The sequence below is a fragment of the Orcinus orca genome, chromosome 5, assembly GCF_937001465.1.
Source record: "Orcinus orca chromosome 5, mOrcOrc1.1, whole genome shotgun sequence".
Taxonomy (NCBI): Eukaryota; Metazoa; Chordata; class Mammalia; order Artiodactyla; family Delphinidae; genus Orcinus; species Orcinus orca.
The window spans coordinates 74,533,671-74,555,046 of NC_064563.1; the positions used below are offsets into that span (position 1 = coordinate 74,533,671).

At 37.1% G+C, this 21,376-nt stretch overlaps 1 protein-coding gene across 6 annotated transcripts in view; it reads left to right on the forward strand.

The window, feature by feature from the left end:
- OPA1 (OPA1 mitochondrial dynamin like GTPase) overlaps positions 1–21,376 on the forward strand; it is a 96,754-nt gene that overhangs the window by 40,868 nt on the left and 34,510 nt on the right. For all 6 annotated transcript variants that reach the window (XM_012536361.3, XM_033403720.2, XM_033403719.2 and 3 more), the window contains 6 exons: positions 10,930–11,095; positions 13,345–13,497; positions 14,874–14,982; positions 15,503–15,582; positions 18,677–18,817; positions 20,640–20,756. In XM_012536361.3, the coding sequence (XP_012391815.1) occupies positions 10,930–11,095; positions 13,345–13,497; positions 14,874–14,982; positions 15,503–15,582; positions 18,677–18,817; positions 20,640–20,756 (766 nt within the window). The remainder of the gene's footprint in view (positions 1–10,929; positions 11,096–13,344; positions 13,498–14,873; positions 14,983–15,502; positions 15,583–18,676; positions 18,818–20,639; positions 20,757–21,376) is intronic.

Genomic DNA, 21,376 nt, shown 5'->3' on the forward strand with positions numbered 1-21,376 from the left:
GGTTTAGATTTGACATATGATTCATTAGAGTAAGAAATAGGCTCTCAGCGCTTTCACACAATATACTTGATCTTTAGGAGTCGATTACGGACACTAAGCAGGAGATAGTTATTTTATCCTTATTTAGAAGGATAGCTGGCAGGATTTATAGAAATACACTTAAAAATGGTATCGCAGTATACATACAATTTTTGGTGAAAAGTATTAAGTTTATTTTGTTGAAGTTAAAAGAATGAAAGGAATATGGGAATGCACAGTTAAGTACCCTAACTGAGATGTAAGGAATCAAAAACGATTTCTTATAATTTGAAATTTAAAGAGTGAATAGATGCTAGGTAAAGGCAGTGACCAGAATATTGCAGAGGCCAAGAGGTGGGAGCAAGAAAAGTGACAGAAGTAACTGAAGACAGGTACCTATGGCTTTAGCATAAAAGGAGGCAAGAGGAAGAAGATGAAACGGTGGATATACGCAAGATATAGATGATTAAGGGCCTTAGAAACCATGTTTAGAAGCTTGAAATTTATCCCACAACCAGTGAGGGCCAATGAAGAGGTTTAGGCAGATTTGCATTTTAAAAAGATTTTTGTAGTAGGGAAAGTGGAATACAGGTGGAGAAAACTGAGCAAGGAGACAGTTGACTGTTGAAACAATCTAGACCAGAAGAGATAGTGGCTTGAACTTGAATAGTGCTTGTACAGGTGGAGAAGAGGAGACATTTTTGAGATATTTGAGAGGTTACCTAGAGGATAGAATTGACAGGATTTAGTGATTGGATGTGTAGGTAATGGAGAAGAGGAGTCAGTTAAACACTGAGTACATCTATATCCAGTAATTATATTGCTAGGGCTCTATTGAAATGAAGATATTTTTGACGAAGATGAACACATAAGAATCTTCACCATGGTTTTGTTTATAAGTGTAAAAAATTGAAAGCTTGTGTTTTTATTTGTAATTACATAATATTTGATTTATCCATAGAGTGGATTACTATGCAGCCATTGAAAAATGTAGGATGTCAACATGGAAAACTATGTACAATATACTTTAATATTATATTTATTAAACAGTATGTGTAATATCACCTGTGTAAACACACACAAATAGTAATGTAGGCGTTGAATATTTTTAATGATAAATTAAGCTGTGAATAGTGGTCATTTAGTGAAAGAGACATTATGGAGGACTTCTTACTTTTTCTGTATTGGTTTTAAATTATATGGAGTAAGTCCTCTGCTTTAAAAGAAGAAATTTTCATTTTGAAAAAAAATTTAATTAAAAGGGCATATAGGTAGGGTTCAGGAGATAAAGGGGGTGATAAATAGAACTATAATGGTAGTTGTATTTTGTGTATTAGTGGTATTTATCCTTGGACGATGGCAAAACATAGAGAAGTCTACAATCACCTAGAATATATACTGGGGGAACTGGTCGATGTGAGTAGAGGACTAATGGTCTGGAAGAGAGATTGTGGGGTAAGGAGAACATCCACTTCCTGACTCTGAAGCACATTCAGCTAATGAGCAGCTTCCAGGCAGCAGAATTTGAGGACGGTTACTGCCTATAAGGGAGGGTCAGGAAAGGTTTGAAGATGTAAGGAAAAGGGAAAGAATGAGAATATAAAATGGTTTGTTTCTTATGGAACAAGGTATTGGAGGCACAATAAAAGTTATTCTGATGGAGGGGAGCAGGGGGAGTCTGGACGGAGGACAGCAGCTTAGTGATGAAAGGGCAAGTGAGCTGGGTAAGGATAAGTGACAGCAGCCACCTTTGGTGGATTGGGAAGCTGCAGCCTCCTTTGAGAAAGTTACCTAAGGCTTGTCAGAATTTGGTGGTGTGGAATTTTGTTATGATCTCCTTGAAAGGGTGTCTGGGTTGTAGAGTCCTGTCCCATAGACTCCTAGGAAGAGATTAACAGACCATGTCTGTTCTGAGGAAGGAGCAGCAAAAGGCCTTCGTGGTCAGAGGCTGTATCCTGATTTTTTGTTCATCTTTCAGATATTTTGAGTTTGTGTTTAAAATTGTCTGACTAGATGGCCCTGACAAACTTCTTTTCTTCCACCTTGCTCTTAAAATTCTCCCATTATCTGTCATTAATGCCATGACTAAATGGACTTTGTCCTTTTGATCCTCAATGGTGTATTCTCTCCGCATATTCATTCTCTCTCTCTTTCCTTCCTTCCTCCCTTCTTTCCTTCCTTTTGTTTTTATTGAAATATAGTTGACATGCAATATTATGTTAGTTTCAGTGCACTACATAGTGTTTTGTTTTAACATCTTTATTAGAGTAGAATTGCTTTACAATGGTGTGTTAGTTTCTGCTTTATAACAAAGTGAATCAGTTATACATATACATATGTCCCCATATCTCTTCCCTCTTGCATCTCCCTCCCTCCCACCCTCCCTATCCCACCCCTCTAGGTAGTCACAAAGCACCGAGCTGATCTCCCTGTGCTATGTGGCTGCTTCCCACTAGCTATCTGTTTTATGTTTGGTAGTGTATATATGTCCATGCCACTCTCTCACTTTGTCCCAGCTTACCCTTCCCTCTCCCCATATCCTCAAGTACATTCTCTATTAGGTCTGCATCTTTATTCCCGTCTTGCTCCTAGGTTCGCCTGACCATTTTCTTTTTTTTTTTTTTAGATTCCATATATATATGTTAACATACGGTATTTGTTTTTCTCTTTCTGACTTACTTCACTCTTTATGACAGTCTCTAGGTCCATCCACCTCACTACAAATAGCTCAATTTCGTTTCTTTTTATGGCTGAGTAGTATTCCATTGTATATATGTGCCACATCTTCTTTATCGATTCATCTGGTGATGGACACTTAGGTTGTTTCCATCTCCTGGCTATTGTAAATAGAGCTGCAATGAACATTTTGGTACATGACTGTTTTTGAATTATGGTTTTCTCAGGGTATATGCCCAGTAGTGGGATTGCTGGGTCATATGGTAGTCCTCTTTTGAGTTTTTTGAGGAAATTCCATACTGTTCTCCATAGTGGCTGTATCAATTTACATTCCCACCAACAGTGCAAGAGGGTTCCCTTTTCTCCACACCCTATCCAGCATTTATCGTTTGTAGATTTTTTGATGGTGGCCATTCTGACCAGTGTGAGATGATAGCTCATTGTAGTTTTGATTTGCATTTCTCTAATGATTAATGATGTTGAGCATTCTTTCATGTGTTTGTTGGCAGCAATCTGTATATCTTCTTTGGAGAAATGTCTGTTTAGGTCTTCTGCCCATTTTTGGATTGGGTTGTTTGTTTTTTTGTTATTGAGCTGCATGAGCTGCTTATATATTTTGGAGATTAATCCTTTGTCAGTTGCTTCATTTGAAAATATTTTCTCCCATTCTGAGGGTTGTCTTTTGGTCTTGTTTATGGTTTCCTTTACTGTGCAAAGGCTTTGAAGTTTCATTAGGTCCCTTTTATTTATTTTTGTTTTTATTTCCATTTCTCTAGGAGGTGGGTCAAAAAGGATCTTGCTGTGATTTATGTCATAGAGTGTTCTGCCTATGTTTTCCTCAGAGTTTGATAGTGTCTGGCCTTACATTTAGGTCTTTAATCCATTTTGAGCTTTTTTTTGTGTATTGTGTTAGGGAGTGATCTAATCTCATACTTCTATATGTAGCTGTCCAGTTTTCCCAGCACCACTTATTGAAGAGGCTGTCCTTTCTCCACTGTACATTCCTGCCTCCTTTATCAAAGATAAGGTGACCATATGTGCATGGGTTTATCTCTGGGCTTTCTATCCTGTTCCATTGATCTATATTTCTGTTTTTGTGCCAGTACCATACTGTCTTGATTACTGTAGCTTTGTAGTATAGTCTGAAGTCAGGGAGCCTGATTCTTCCACCTCCGTTTTTCTTTCTCAAGATTGCTTTGGCTATTTGGAGTCTTTTGTGTTTCCATACAAATTGTGAAAATTTTTGTTCTAGTTCTGTGAAAAATGCCAGTGGTAGTTTGATAGGGATTGCATTGAATCTGTAGATTGCTTTGGGTAGTAGAGTCATTTTCACAGTGTTGGTTGTTCCAATCCAAGAACATGGTATATCTCGCCATCTATTTGTATCATCTTTAATTTCTTTAATCAGTGTCTTATAATTTTCTGCATACAGGTCTTTTGTCTCCTTAGGTAGGTTTATTCCTAGATATTTTATTCTTTTTGTTGCAATGGTAAATGGGAGTGTTTCCTTAATTTCACTTTCATATTTTTCATCATTAGTGTGTAGGAATGCAAGAGGTTTCTGTGCATTAACTTTGTATCCTGCTACTTTACCAAATTCATTGATTAACTCTAGTAGTTTTCTGGTAGCATCTTTAGGATTCTTTATGTATAGTATCGTGTCATCTGCAAACAGTGACAGCTTTACTTCTTCTTTTCCAATTTGGATTCCTTTTATTTCTTTTTCTTCTCTGATTGCTGTGGCTAAAACTTTCAAAACTATGTTGAATAATAGTGGTGAGAGTGGGCAACCTGTCTTGTTCCTGATCTTAGTGGAAATGGTTTCAGTTTTTCACCATTGAGGACGATGTTGGCTGTGGGTTTGTCATGTATGGCCTCTATTATGTTGAAGGAAGTTCCCTCTATGCCTACTTTCTGCAGGGTTTTTATCATAAATGGGTGTTGAATATTGTCAAAAGCTTTTTCTGCATCTGTTGAGATGATCATATGGTTTTTCTCCTTCAGTTTGTTAATATGGTGTATCATGTTGATTGATTTGCGTATATTGAAGAATCCTTGCATTCCTGGAATAAACCCCACTTGATCATGGTGTATGATCCTATTACTGTGCTGTTGGATAGTGTTTGCTAGTATTTTCTTGAGAATTTTTGCATCTATGTTCATCAGTGATATTGGCCTGTAGTTTTCTTTCTTTGTGACATCTTTATCTGGTTTTGGTATCAGAGTGATGGTGGCCTCATAGAATGAGTTTGGGAGTGTTCCTACCTCTGCTATATTTGGAAGAGTTTGAGAAGGATAGGTGTTAGCTCTTCTCTAAATGTTTGATAGAATTCGCCTGTGAAGCCATCTGGTCCTGGGCTTTTGTTTGTTAGAAGATTTTTAATCACAGTTCCAATTTCAGTGCTTGTGATTGGTCTGTTCATACTTTCTATTTCTTCCTGCTTCAGTCTCAGCAGGTTGTGCATTTTTAAGAATTTGTCCATTTCTTCCAGGTTGTCCATTTTATTGGCATAGAGTTGCTTATAGTAATCTCTCATGATCCTTTGTATTTCTGCAGTGTCAGTTGTTTCTTCTCCTTTTGCATTTCTAATTCTATTGATTTGAGTCTTCTCCCCTGGCTAATGGTTTATCAATTTTGTTTATCTTCTCAAAGAACCAACTTTTAGTCTTATTGATCTTTGCTATCGTTTCCTTCATTTCTTTTTCATTTATTTCTGATCTGATCTTTATGATTTCATTCCTTCTGCTAATTTTGGGGTTTTTTTGTTCTTCTTTCTCTAATTGCTTTAGGTGTAAGGTTAGGTTGTTTATTTGAGATGTTTCTTGTTTCTTAAGGTAGGCTTGTATAGCTATAAACTTCCCTCTTAGAACTGCTTTTGCTGCATCCCATAGGTTTTGGGTCATTGAGTTTTCACTGTCATTTGTTTCTAGGTATGTTTTGATTTCCTCTTTCATTTCTTCAGTAACCTCTTGGTTATTAAGTAGTGTGTTGTTTAGCCACCATGTGTTTGTATTTCTTACAGATCTTTTCCTGTAATTGATATGTAGTCTCATAGCGTTGTGGTTGAAAAAGATACTTGATACAATTTCAATTTTCTTAAATTTACCAAGGCTTGATTTGTGACCCAAGATGTGATCTATCCTGGAGAATGTTCCATGAGCACTTGAGAAGAATGTGTATTGTTTTTGAATGGAATGTCCTATAAATATCAATTAAGTCCATCTTGTTTAATGTATCATTTCAAGCTTGTGTTTCCTTATTTATTTTCATTTTAGATGATCTGTGCATTGGTGAATGTGCGGTGTTAAAGTCCCCTACTATAATTGTGTTACTGTTGATTTCCCCTTTTATGGCTGTTAGTATTTGCCTTATGTATTGAGGTGCTCCTATGTTGAGTGCATAAATATTTACAATTGTTACATGTTCTTGGACTGATCCCTTGACCATTATGTATTGTCCTTCTTTGTCTCTTGTAATGCTCTTTATTTTAACATCTCTTTTGTCTGATATGAGAATTGCTACGCCAGCTTGCTTTTGATTTCCATTTGCATTGATATCTTTTTCCATCCCCTCACTTTCAGTCTGTATGTGTCCCTAGGTCTGAAGTGGGTCTCTTGTAGACAGCCTATATATATGGGTCTTGTTTTTGTATCCATTCAGCCAGTGTATGTCTTTTGGTTGGAGCATTTAATCCATTTACATTTAAGGTAATTATCGATATGTATGTTCCTATTACCATTTTCTTAATTGTTTTGTGTTTGTTATTGTAGGTCTTTTCCTTCTCTTGTGTTTCCTGCCTAGAGAAGTTCCTTCAGCATTTGTTGTAAAGCTGGTTTGGTGGTGCTGAATTCTCTCAGCTTTTGCTTGTCTGTAGAGCTTTTAATTTCTCTGTCAAATCTGAATGAGATTCTTGCTGAATAGAGTAATCTTGGTTGTAGGTTTTTCTCTTTCATCACTTTAAATATGTCCTGCCACTCCCTTCTGGCTTGCAGAGTTTCTGCTGAAAGATCAGCTGTTGACCTTATGGGGATACCCCTATGGGTTACTTGTTGTTTTTCCCTTGCTGCTTTTAATATTTGTTCCTTGTATTTAATTTTTGATAGTTTGATTAATATGTGTCCTGGCATGTTTCTCCTTGGAATTATCCTGTATTGGACTCTCTGTGCTTCCTGGGCTTGATTAACTATTTCCTTTCCCATATTAGGGAAGTTTTCAACTATAATCTCTTCAAATATTTTCTGAGTCCCTTTCTTTATCTCTTCTTCTTCTGGGACCCCTATAGTTCGAATGTTGGTGCGTTTAATGGTGTCCCAGAGGTCTCTGAGTCTGTCCTCAGTTCTTTTCATTCTTTTTTCTTTATTCTGCTCTGCAGTAGTTATTTCCACTATTTTGTCTTCCAGGTCACTTATCTGTTCTTCTGCCTCAGTTATTCTGCTATTGATCCCATCTAGAGTATTTTTAATTTCATTTATTGTGTTGTTCATCGTTGTTTGTTTCATCTTTAGTTCTTCTAGGCCCTTGTTAAATGTTTCTTGCATTTTGTCCATTCTATTTCCAAGATTTCGGATCATCTTTACTATCATTATTCTGAATTCTTTTTCAGGTAGACTGCCTATTTCCTCTTTATTTGTTAGGTCTGGTGGGTTTTTATCTTGCTCCTTCATCTGCTGTGTGTTTTTCTGTCTTCTCATTTTGCTTATCTTATTGTGTTTGGGGTCTCCTTCTTGCAGGCTGCAGGTTCGTAGTTCCCGTTGTTTTTGGTTTCTGTCCCCAGTGGCTAAGGTTGGTTCAGTGGGTTGTGTAGTCTTCCTGGTGGAGGGGACTAGTGCCTGTGTTCTGGTGGATGAGGCTGGATCTTGTCTTTCTGGTGGGGAGGTCCATGTTTGGTGGTGTGTTTTGGGGTGTCTGTAGCCTTATTATGATTTTAGGCAGCCTCTGTGCTAATGGATAGGGTTGTGTTCCTGTCTTGCTAGTTGTTTGGCATAGGGTGTCCAGCACTGTATCTTGCTGTTCGTTGAGTGGAGCTGGGTGCTGGTGTTAAGATGGAGATCTCTGGGAGATTTTCACTGTTTAATATTATGTGGAGCTGGGAGGTCTCTTGTGGACCAATGTCCTGAACTTGGCTCTCCCACCTCAGTGGCACAGCCCTGATGCCTAGCTGGAGCACCAAAGAGCCTGTCCTCCATACAGCTCAGAATAAAAGGGAGAAAAAATAGAAAGAAAGAAGAAGATAAAGTAAAATAAAATAAAGTTATTAAAAGAAAAAATAAATTATTAAGAAAAAACGTTTTCTTAAGTAATTAAAAAAAACAACGGACAGACAGAACCCTAGGACAAATGGTAAAAGCAAAGCTATACAGACAGAATCACACACAGAAGCATACACAAACAAAAAGGGAAAACGGGAAAAAATATATATATATCGTTGCCCCCAAAGTCCACCTCCTCACTTTGGGATGCTTTGTTGCCTATTCAGGTATTCCAAAGTTTCAGGGTACATCAAGTTGATTGTGGAGCTTTAATCCGCTGCTTCTGAGGCTGCTGGGAGAGATTTCCCATTCTCTTCTTTGTTCTCACAGCTCCCGGGGTTCAACTTTGGATTTGGCCCCACCTCTGCGTGTAGGTCACCTGAGGGCGTCTGTTCTTCGCTCAGACAGGACAGGGTTAAAGGAGCCGCCGAGTCGGGGGCTCTGGCTCACTCAGGCCGGGGGGAGGGAGGGTTACGGAGTGCGGGGCGGGCCTGCGGCGGTAGAGGCCAGCGTGACGTTGCACCAGCCTGCGGCGCGCCGTGCATTCTTCCGGGAGAGTTGTCCCTGGATCCCGGGACCCTGGCAGTGGCGGGCTGCATAGGCTCCCGGTAGGGGAGGTGTGGATAGTGACCTGTGCTCGCACACAGGCTTCTTGGTGGCGGCAGCAGCAGCCTTAGCGTCCCATGCCCGTCTCTGTGGTCCGCGCTTTTAGCCGCGGCTCATGCCAGTCTCTGGAGCTTCTTTAAGTAGCGCTCTGAATCCCCTCTCCTCGCGCACCAGAAAACAAAGAGGGAAGAAAAACTCTCTTGCCTCTTCAGCAGGTCCAGACTTTTCCCTGGACTCTCTCCCGGCCAGACGTGGTGCACTAACTCCCTGCAGGCTGTGTTCACACCGCCGACCCCAGTCCTCTCCCGGCGCTCCGACCGAAGCCCGAGCCTCAGCTCCCAGCCCCCGCCTGCCCCGGCGGGTGAGTAGACAAGCCTCTCGGGCTGGTGAGTGCCGGTCGGCTCTGATCCTCCGTGCGGAAATCTCTCCACTTTGCCCTCCGCACCCGTGCTGCTGCGCTCTCCTCCGTGGCTCCGAAGCTTCCCCCCTCCGCCACCCTCAGTCTCCACCCGCGAAGGGGCTTCCTAGTGTGTGGAAACCTTTCCTCCTTCACAGCTCCCTCGCACTGGTGCAGGTCCCGTCCCTATTCTTTTGTCTCTGATTTTTCTTTTTTCATTGCCCTACCCAGGTACATAGGGAGTTTCTTGCCTTTTGGGAGGTCTGAGGTCTTCTGCCAGCGTTCAGTAGGTGTTCTGTAGGAGTTGTTCCACATGTAGATGTATTTCTGATGTATTGGTCGGGAGGAAGGTGATCTCTGCATCTTACTCTTCCCCCATCTTGAAGCTCCTCCTCTACATAGTGATTTGACAATTGCATACATTATGGAAGTGTCATCACGATAAGTCTAGTAACCATCTGTCCCCATACAAAGTTATTACAGTATTATTGGTCATGTTCTTCATGCTGTATATTACATCCCATGACTTATTTATTTTACAACTGTATGCTTATACCTCTATCTTCTTCACGTGTTTTGTCCTCCCTCCCATACTCTTTTGTTTTCTGGTTGTAAGGGAAAAAAGACCTGAAAATTAGCAAGGGAAGACCTGCAGCTAAGCTCATTGACCCAATAGACTTAATTTTACACAAAATATTGAGTGAGTATGAGTCAACTTGCATGGCAGGAAGTGTTGGCTCTCCTCACCCAAGAAAAGTGCAGTTTGGCTTTTAGACAGAAAGGGGTGTTTCTGTTGCCCTGAGCTTTGTAACTGCATCCTAAAAGGTGAGGTTACTCCTAAGACTGATCATTTGATAAACATGGTGTTTTTGTATGTTTTAGCACTGTATAACAGTAAAGATTAGTTTGGGAGAAGCCAAATAAATATTTTCTAGAGATTTCAAATTTTTTCTTGATTGAAGTAGTTTTCTTTATTCTATTTAGAGAACCGTATTCTTGTAAGATGTCTTTTAAAAGGTAGAATTTTCAGCTTGATTATTCATCCTTTATGTTATCATGAAATGTTGAACAATTTTACCTAGCAATATCCCATAATGTCTCTGTGCTTTGTGCTGTGGTCTGATAAATTGTTAAAATCATACCAAGAAGTTTACAGTCTTGGACTCTACTTCACAGTCAACACATATAAAGTATGTATTAATATTAGGTAAATGAACACATAAAAAGATACTTGGAATTACTAGTCATTAGGGAAATGCAAATTAAAACCATAATGAGATACCACTGTAAACCTATTATAGTGACAAAAATGAAAATGACTAATCATACCAAATGTTGGCAAGATGTAGAGGATCTAGAACTCTCATACTCCTCTGGTGGGAATGTCAAATGGTTCAACCGATTTGGAAAACATTTTGGCAGTATCTTATAAAGTTAAATATAAAATTACTATATGATCCAGCCATTCCACTCCTAGATATTTGCCCAAGAGGCACAAGAGCATATGTCATACAAAGACTTGTACATGAATGCTCATAGCAGCTTTATTTGTGATAGCCTGCAACTGGAAACAGCCCAAATGTCCGTCAGCAGGTGAATAAGTAAACAGATTTATGCAATGGAATATTACTCAGCAAAAAAGGAAATGAAATATTAATATACACAACAACATGGATGAATCTCAAAGTAATTATGCTGATGAAAGAAGACAGAGAAAATAAGAGTACATGCTACATGACTGCATTTATGTTAAGTTGTAGAAAATAAACTAAGCTGTAGTGACAAAGTTAAATCCAGTGGTTACAACTTTCGAGGATGATGAAAAGGTTCATTATCTTGATTGCGGTGGTACATAGGCATGTACATATATCAGAACTTTAAATATGTACAATTTATTGTAAGTTGATACTTCAATAAAGCTGTTTATAAAAGCTTAATATTTGAATTTGGTGTTCTTGGAACTTTTTTTTTTTTAATTTCAGGGAGGAAATCCTTCAGCAGTCTTTGTGGGAAAGAGTATCAACTCATGTGATTGAAAACATCTATCTTCCAGCTGCACAGACCATGAATTCTGGAACTTTTAATACGACAGTGGATATCAAGCTTAAACAGTGGACTGATAAGCAGCTTCCTAATAAAGCAGTCGAGGTTAGGATATAATTTAATTAAATGGGTAAGAAGCATTATGTGAAGGGATTAGGAGCTGTGAATTTTAGGTTTTATTCCTATCACAGCCACTATCTTTCTCTTTGGTCCTTATGCTCCTTTTATTCTTTATTCCTAATCTCTATTGGGATTAACCTTAATGCTCCTACCAGTTACTACTGTCAAAAAAATTTACTAATTGGTATGGTGTTGGTCTGAGGGTACTGGTTCTCCTTCCAAAGGTAGCATTTAACAAAACTGGCAAAATTGGTTTGAATGTGAAATATTTTTAACTTCTTCTGTAGTTAGAGATTCCATAAGGAAAATGTTTAATGGATGAAACATTTTATTTGTTGATTTTATGCAGGGCTCAATTTTACTTAAATAATTATTTCCTTAGTTAGGACCCTGCCAGAAGGTTAGACTAGGAATTGTAAGCAAGTACCTTAGAGAAAGCATTTCTGATACCCATGTATCTTGGCTCTACCACTTTGTAGCTATGCGATCCTTGGGCTGTTTGCTTAATAACCTTCCTGTTTTCTCATTTATAAAATAAGGATGAAAGTGTTGCCTACATCATAAATTGTTGTGAGGAGTCAAGGAGTTAACATATGTAGAATACTTAGACAGTATCTGCTCCATAGTAACCATTTGGTAAATGCCAGCTGCTATTATGATGATTATGGTCATCATCCAAGTTGATCTGGCCAGGCACATTACTCTGAAGAACGATTGTTGTAGATAAGAGCCAGTGTGTCCTTTGCTTCGGTGTGAAGTTGCTCACAAAATTAGAATCCGTGTTAAAAATAATTTGGGGGGCTTCCCTGGTGGCGCAGTGGTTGGGAGTCCGCCTGCCGATGCAGGGGACACGGGTTCGTGCCCTGGTCTGGGAGGATCCCACATGCCACGGAGTGGCTGGGCCCGTGGGCCATGGCCGCTGAGCCTGTGTGTCCGGAGCCTGTGCTCCTCAACGGGAGAGGCCACAACAGTGAGAGGCCCGTGTACTGCAAAAAAAAAAAAAAAAAATTTTTTTGTTTTTCATACCTACCTTAGAAACAAAATGTCAGTGTCTAATTATTCAGGTGTATTTTACCCCTTTCCTATCCTTCCAGTCCTTGCTTCTTTATCTCTGTTCTCAATTTCCTCAAGTCTCTTTTTCTAAGAACTCTTACAGCCACTCTATCTAAGCTCCATGTTGCTGACCCCTGGTCTTGACACATTTCCCCCTAAAGTAATTAGAGAGCTGCTGCCACTTCTCCTCACTACTGGCTCTAACATTTTTCTGGACCCTGTCCCATGATAGCATATTTTCATATCCTAAGGTTCAAGCAGCAGAAGTAATCATAAAAATGGCAAGTGATTCTGTCTTTTGCTGCTTTCTCCCTTCACACATAGGTGTGGTAGAAAGATGTGAACCTGCTGAAGGTCAGGAAACAGATTTTAATACCTCACTCTATATTCTTGGACAGTCACCTTTCTTTATGCCATAATTTCTTAATGTTTAAAACGAAGAGGGCTAGATATAAAATACAATATTAACTAGCCCACTTAGTCCTAAGTAGGTTTAGTTCTTAATTGATTTTGACACTGTGCTCTCCTTTCACTGTTCAGATAATTGGGAATTAGCAATAGTACAAGGCTGAATAATACTCACCTGTGTTCGAAAGTATTGACACATTACCTCATATATTTGCATAAGGGCAAAGATGTGAAAAAACTAAATCATTAAGAAATTTTAAACTTTTTACAGTATGGAAGAGGCAGGCAAACTCAGATGTTGTAGAGAGTGAAGTAAATAAGTAAGTGAACCGAGTCTGGTGGCTGATGTGGCCTGCATGCCTTCTCTGAAGGGACAGGCAGCTCCTGTTTAGCTCCAGCAGGCGAAGGTGTGCAGGAACATGGGCCCAGTGTTGCCAGGTGGTTCAAGTGAGGCTGGAAACATGGATTTTATAGGAAGTCTCTCAGTTTTTAAATGTTGGTTACTATTTTTTTTTTTTTAATTTGAGATGCTGTGTATGTGTAGTGAAACATGTCAGGAGGCCAAGTCTATTCCACCAGCTACCAGTATGAGCTCTTGAGGGCAGAGTTTATATTTGCTATACCTTTTTTTAAAAATGTGATTTCATATGTATTTTCTGATTAACTGATTTATCACATCTACTTGGCTTAAATTCATGTGTTTATTTTTTTTGTTACACGTTAAATGAAAGTATGCAATATAGGTGCAGCTTTTTTCTTTTAAATCATTCTAGGTTGCTTGGGAGACCCTACAAGAAGAATTTTCCCGCTTCATGACAGAACCGAAAGGAAAAGAGCATGATGACATATTTGATAAACTTAAAGAGGCTGTTAAGGAAGAAACTATTAAACGCCACAAGTGGAATGATTTTGCAGAGGACAGCTTGGTATGTCGTTTGTATATTAGGGTGCCAGCCTCATTTTTCTATATAATTTCTCAAATTGATATTCTTTTATAGAATATTTTTATATGACTATTTAAATTAGGTTCTGAATTGAAAATAAGGAAAGAAATAGATTTACGAAATATAATCGGCCTTTTGACGTTTTTCTGCCCTTCTAAAATCGCCCTCTGCTATTTCTTTCTTGGCTATCATTTCAGAAGAAAATCAAACCTTGCAGTAAACAGGTTTCTATAAACTTCCACAGAATTTACATGGGCCTGAACTACGGATAGCTGCTTCTCATTTTACCCTCAGTGGTAAAAAGAATTAGATGCATTGGTTTTCAGTGGAGTTGAGTCAAAATGTTAGATTCCTAAAATCATAATGCTAACTACCATGTGTTGGATGCTTACAAGGTACCAGAAACTCTATGTATTTTGTAAGCATTGTTTTATTTTGTTCTTAAGCAGTTCTGTTGTTGTCATTGGCAAAGCTGGGATACGAGCCCCATTGTGTCTTTATTGTAAAGCCTGGCTCCTGACCTTCATCACCTGATAAATCTTTTGTTACGTAGAGTGTTCTCATCACCTAATCAAACCTTTTTTAACCACCCTCTCTGTCCAGACAGTTATGGGAGGAACCGTTAAAGATAAGACTGAGCAGTTTTCTAAAAATGCATATTTCACTGTGGGTTGATCGTAATTATAGGGTTTTTTTTTAAAGAAATGTTTGTCTTCATATTTGAAAACCATATCCATTCTTGTTAAATGCCTTAATAAGATTGGCTTACTGAGAGAGAGTGGTGCCGTTTTCATTCATTCATTAATTCAAAAGCTATAAGATTTGGAAACCAATTTTCTTACAATAAATAACTAACATTTACTTATGATTGTCTAGACCTCTTAAGCTTCCTTCCATTACATTTTCCATTGGTGTTAACAGTGAGATAATGGTTATTGCTTTTTTTTTTTCTCCTCTCCTTTTTGAAAATGCTAACACATAGGTCATATGGCAAAAAGAAGCAGTAGAGATGACCTGAATCATTAGCTCCTGAATACCAGGGTTCTAGGGTGTAATTTTATGTAGTTAAATATGTAATTCTCTACCCACCCCCCAACCCCCAGCTGTCTTCTCGATGGTGAGCTCATTTAATTTGGGCTAGGAGAAAATCTCCACTGTTTTATTTTTTAGACAGAAAGCTGACAAATAAGCAGGCAGATAATAGGACCCTCTGCATTTGTGTGGGAGGGACATACTTTTATGTTGTTGTAGATACATCTGCTAGTTTGGATATTTTCTGAGCTGTCAGTTAGAATTAAAATGACTAAAATGACAAGATATCCATCAAAATAGCTGTTTTTCTTTCCTTGTTGTTTCAGAGGGTTATTCAGCACAATGCTTTGGAAGATCGGTCCATATCTGATAAACAGCAATGGGATGCAGCTATTTACTTTATGGAAGAGGCTCTTCAGGCTCGTCTCAAGGATAGTAAGTAGGGACATGGGTTATTGAGTTTTGAGTATTCTCAGTGGATAAAGAGTCATCTAACTGTAGTGAACATTGGTTTAAAAAAAAAAAATCTAACATCTCAAGTTCTTTGTCCGTACTATTCTAGTTGAATATTATTTGTGCAATTTTTTGGTCAACTGCTTGTAACTATTAAAAATGTTAAATTGAAAAAAAAAGTGTTAAATTGGACACATGATATTTACATGTACTTATATTCTAAAAAGCTGAAATTTAGACAATTTTAGTGTTTGCTACTATACTTATGGGAACTTTATAAGCAATTATACTTTTCATAGATTCTAAACATATATAATTAAATGCTTTCTTATATATGTACCATATCAATTATATAGTTTTATTCTTTATTTCAACTGACTTCATATTGACACAGTGTTTTTGAAGTGGTTAAGAAAGCAAGATAGTATTAGTTATAATTTATGTACCTGGTAAGTGATAAAATTCCTGATAAATAAAAAAAATTTTTTTTTAATTTTTCTAGCTGAAAATGCAATTGAAAATATGGTAGGTCCAGATTGGAAAAAGAGGTGGTTATACTGGAAGAATCGAACCCAAGAACAGGTAAAAACAAACAAATCTTTGGCATTTTAATTCAGGCATTAAAATATAACCTCTGAATGCCTCTAAGCCAAACTTAATAATTTCAAATATTTTATATCAGCCTTTCTAAAAGACAATAAATCTTTAGAAAAAACAGTAAACTACAAAAGAAAGTCTAAAAAAATATGAGGTAGCTTTTTTTATTAAAAAGAGTGGTTGATTACTTTGTTCAAGTGCCTATGTGAGGTAAAATGAAGATTAAATTTATAAACAGAAGAAAAAATGACAGGGACTTCAGAGGATGTAGAATGAATGTGATTAGAATAAAAGATATAATGTCTTTTTAAAACCTTATTCTATTATTATCACTGGATTTTTCTGTTAGTTGTCTATTTAAACTATTTTATCCTTTTGCATTTTTTGCTCCTATGTTCACAAAATAAGCATAAAAATTCAGACAGGAAGTAGAATTATAGAATTCATATTATAAACATTTAATGATCACTTTAAAAGAACAAAATGGTAAAGGCAAGTATAAATAACTTTACGAATGAATAAATAGAGGGAAAATGTGAAATCATTAAAATCCTCCCCCCCTTCCCCCCACCTGTTTTTATTCTTTCCTTGTTGTTATGGCTTCTTTTCTTATTAGCATTGAGTCTTACACCACCATCTCTTTCTTATGTTAATTCCTTAAATAAAAGATGGTAAATAGAATATAAAATCAAAATACATAGATGAAGGAAGTAATGAATAAGAAAAAGAGGTGGCATCTAATTTACTTTCCTTTCTTCCTTCCTTGAATCGATGTAATTAGAGAATGAGACCATCAGATGTGTGTGTATTGAGAGAGCAGATAAAGAGAATGAAAAATTACCAAATGACATATCATTCCTATTTTTTAATTTTTTTGTTTTTATTTTAAATACAGAGTTAATTATATAATCAACACCCTATGTTTTTCTGGTTTTATGCATTTCTTGTTTCGTAAGATATCTATCAGATATAAGTCCCAGTTTGTCTTAAAATAGTGAGGGGACAGTCTTCCTCTTCTCTTTTTTTTTCTGATATGATTCTTGTGGGAAAATGAGTCACTCAGAGACTGAAAAGAAGCTGAAGAAATAGACAGAGTTAGTGGTTGGGTCATGCGTGTATTCAGAGTACATCAGTTATCTCTGCTATACACATGGGCTGTGAGGAGGCGGTCTTTCAGAATAGAATTCCTAGGGGATTCAGCAGAGATTTCTGACTTTGAGACAGGTAGAGGCATTGATTAGAAAGAACTGGTATAAGGCAGATAAACTCCAAAGAAAAATGGCGTCTGACCTTTAAGGCTTAGTGAAATTAGGCCTAATTAGGTCTAGAACAATCAGTGATGGCAGAACTTGCCTCAGCAACTAGTAGTAAATATGCTTTGGCCAAACACTCTCAGAGAGGAATGATTCCTGGTTGTAAGTTACTTTCTCAGGAACTTGAACCCATAGGAAATCCCTTCAAGAGAAGCAGAGGAATTAGTTTTACTAATTCCTAGGATCTGTAGCCTAGAAGAGGAATTTGGAAACCCTTCAGAGAAGAGCTTCTCCTAGGGTTATCAGGGCAGCATGTATAAGACTCAGTCTGACTGTAAAACAAACAGAGGCCATAGTTTGGAGTGTAGCGGGGAGGGACAGGAGAACCGCTGGGGAGGTGTTTGTATACGCAGGTTTTGTTTTCTCTGTCAAAGCAAAGCATCATGTCAGACTCACCGACTCAAGCTCTCCTCTAACCTCTCTAACCCTCCCACTCCCAGTTGAAAACCACTGGTCTAGACTTCATACCTGGAGTTTTCAGTGAGAAACAGATTCTAGAAGTTGAGAATATCCCTAGGTCCCACACTGCAAGTTTAGATAGCTGTGTAACAGTTCCTTTTCTTTTTGAGTTGGCAGGATTTAGCAGGAAAAGAAACTTAAGATTGTCCTTTGCTAAAGATGAGAAATCCATGTTCTGAAAACTATATTTTGCTCTTATATTGTTACTTTTTCCTAATCTTCTGGGGAAAAACCATTCCTTTGAAACATTTTCACTTTGAGCTAAACTAATGGAAATCTTGGTCAGGATAGATGGGAGAGTGGTGTTCTCCTGAACAACCAGCATGGTGGGAACAGGTGGACAGGTGGAAGTGAAACAGGGCAGGAAGAGTGGGAGAATATAGTTGGAATTTTCCTTCCTGTCTCAGACCAAATAGCAGAAGTTTAAGGAAACAGTGAAATTTCTCTTTATTAAATTTCTTCTCATGTTTTCAGAGAATATTATTTAGTAGTTCCATTTACAAGCCGTTTATTTGTGTTTCAGTGTTATTTTTATATAAATACTCAGATTCCGTAGCTTGGTACAGTTTGGGGCAAAGTGCTATGGTAGTAACTTGTTTAGAGTAGTGAATTTGAAGCTAGTTTCCTGTACCATGCAGTTTTGAAAGAAGGATGGAAAAAATGAAAAGATAAAGTTAATTTGACACCGTACTGAGTCTTGCTTTCAGACTTACCACTAGTGTGTAGGCTTTCCTCATTTGGTGAAGAGATTGTAAACAATTATAGAGAAGGGACTGGAAGTGAATTTAAGAATGTTGGGCACCTCACAGAAGCAATCTAAGAACGATTTCAATGAAAAGACTTTTTAAAAAAATCAGACTGAATTTTGTATTTATCAGAAAAGGAGCATGTCAACAGGCACAGGGCCTTACAGTCATCCAGTTCTTAGATATGAGGCATTTATAGAACATTATATCTTCCCATGTATATAGGGCACTTTTTCCTAGATTGAAATCATACCCTAAGGTCAAGAAAGGATGTACATAGTAAGGTGCCTGATCCTGTGACTTGGACAGTAAAACATCTCAGCCAAAGTATCGATAAAGTATAGCAAATAGGGCTAATCCCCTTCCCCCCTTGCCCCCTCACATGTCCAGGTTGTTTTGCATTCATAAGCCGGGGTACTCTGGTTTTCCTTGTTTGTTGTGGTTGAGCTTGTGTCACCAATCGTGCAAAAGTAATATATTTATTAAAATTGGGACTCTGTTTTTATAATTATGCCAAGTCATGAACCATCTAAACACAGTCCTCTTTTAAACATTTCAAAGTGTGTTCACAATGAAACCAAGAATGAACTGGAGAAGATGTTGAAATGTAATGAGGAGCACCCAGCTTATCTTGCAAGTGATGAGATAACTACAGTCCGAAAGAACCTTGAATCCCGAGGAGTAGAAGTAGACCCAAGCTTGGTAATAAACTGCTGAAAAGCATGAACTTGCTTCCTTAGTCTTTGTTTCTTGTAGTAAAATGTTACTACTTCTAATGTATTACTTAGATATTTAAGTGCTTAATTGTACTTTGATCTTGTGTACTTTTGCTGACAAAAAGAACTTGGTCATTTTGAGCGTGGAAACAGTTGAAATTTTATTCTCAGTATTGCTTTAAGTATAATGCTTTAATTTGTAAATGGGGAACTTGAGACTTAGAAAAGGGAAGTTCTCTGGGCAAATTCAGCAGTAAGTTCTGGGAAAAGGGGAGAGACCCCACCGAGATCTCTGCACTACGTTACGCTGTTTCAGATTACAGAATGAAATTTTTGCTTAAATATGGCTCACTTAATATGTATTTTTTTCAGTCAAATGTATCTTAATCAGGTATGAGTAAATTGGATAATACCTTTGGGTTCTATCTCATTTTCTTTCTTCATAATAAATATGAGGATATATAATTATAGTTTAGGCTACTTTTGCTTACCTTCATGATGCTTATTTGGAGAAAAATTTAAAAAAACAATTGTGTTTCTGGGCCTGTGTTCCCTAGTTAGTTAGGGTGTAAGGGATCAAAGCTTCATTTTAACATTAGCTTAAATTAGCTTAAGTGAACCCCATTTAGAAAAGTAATTCTAGTGAGGAAAACAATCATTTAAGAAGTTTCAGGGCCATGCATAGATTCTCTTAAAGATTTGTTTGCTATTTATGCAAACAAATAAATGCACTTGAGAAATGAGTATACTTAATTTAAAATCCACCAGAGGTCAGAACAAGAAAACTGATGAAAAGAAACAGTTAAAGCTGCTATACATCTCATTGTTTATAAATTGAAAATGAAATTAAAACTAATGATTACATGAAATTATTAGTTGAATATAGATTTCATTTATCCACATTGGTCCTAGCTCTTACTAACAGTAAATTCTGTTCAGTTGGATACTTTTGAACTTTGTAAGTGGTTAATACAATAGGAGGGATTTTATCCATATCTTAGGATATGAATTGGCTGTATATCTTACTTTCTGTGAGCGAGAAAGTATCAGATTTTTTCCAAGAGAAACTATGTTCACTGCATTTTGTGAAGCTATAAAATAGGTAGCAAAGTACTGTGATAAGAATAGTGGATAGACTAGATGTCAGGAGATGTGAATTCCAGTACACTTCCATTCTATTAGCTAGTAATACTGCCTTTAGTTATTGGTATAATCTCAGCCCCCTTTTCTCAACTGTCAAATGGTGTTGATGATGCTTGTTCTACTTTCTCAACATTATTTTTGTTGTGCTTGAAAAAAGACAATGGTGTGGAAGACCTCTGAACACCCTAACAGACTATATAATAATAAAGTGGTGGGGGTCATATTGCTGAAGGAACAATGAAATTTCATAACGAGAAAGGAAATGTTGTTGGGTTGATGGACATGGTCTGAGACCAGCTTCCTAGTCTGACTCTGACCTCTGACAAGGCTCACAACCTCTTTTTGCCTTGGACACCTTACCTCTAACTAGAGGAAGATAATCTCCACCCTCTCTACTCTACAAGATGATTAATAATAATGCTTGTTAGAAACACTGCAAATATTGAAGTATATAGACTGGTAAGGAGTCAGAGTACTAGTGGTCTAATCTTTACCTTGGAAAAAATTTTTTAATGGATATAGAAGGTTGACAGAATAACAACATTGCCGTTGGTTTTAATTAACTTTTTTATAAGTAAACTTTGTATATGACTTTTCAGAATGTGTTTGATCAACCTGGAGAGCATACAGTAACTCTTTGGTCTCTTTTCTTTTTATTATTTTAGATCAAGGATACTTGGCACCAAGTTTATAGAAGACATTTCTTAAAAACAGCCCTAAACCATTGTAACCTTTGTCGAAGAGGCTTCTATTACTACCAGAGGCATTTTGTAGATTCTGAGGTAAGGTTTCCAAAAATAAAGAGAAATGTTTTTTAGTGATAGTTGTTTAATTGCTTAAAAGTAAGCTTGAGGTTTAGCATTAACTTTTAAGTCTTTTGATCTTCTGAAAAAAAGTATGCGTAATTTATAGAGTGACCTAACTCTTATTTTTTCAAAGATATTTACCACTTTTGTAGTGATTACATTTTACATACATATCATCCCAGTGCATATTAGATCGTGTGCATATAATAGGCACTACAATACTTTTTAAAGATTTTTTTAAGAATTAACTATGTTAGAAAATAATACTTTACCATTATAGAAAGTAAATGGAATAAATAAATGTTAAAAAAAACAACCATGCAAAAGGAAACAATATTTTATAATCCCCTGACCTAGAAGTACTTTTAGTTAACATTTTTATGTATATCCGTTCACCTCTTTCTATACATGTTGTATGTATGTGTGTGTAGATATATAACATAACCATTTATTTGCATAATGGAAATAATAATGCACTACATTTTTTATCATGCTTTCCCCCATATTATAATTCTTTATATCATGAAAATCTATTTTTTTGTTTTTGAATTTTTTTCTATTTATTTTTTTTATACAGCATGTTCTTATTAGTTACC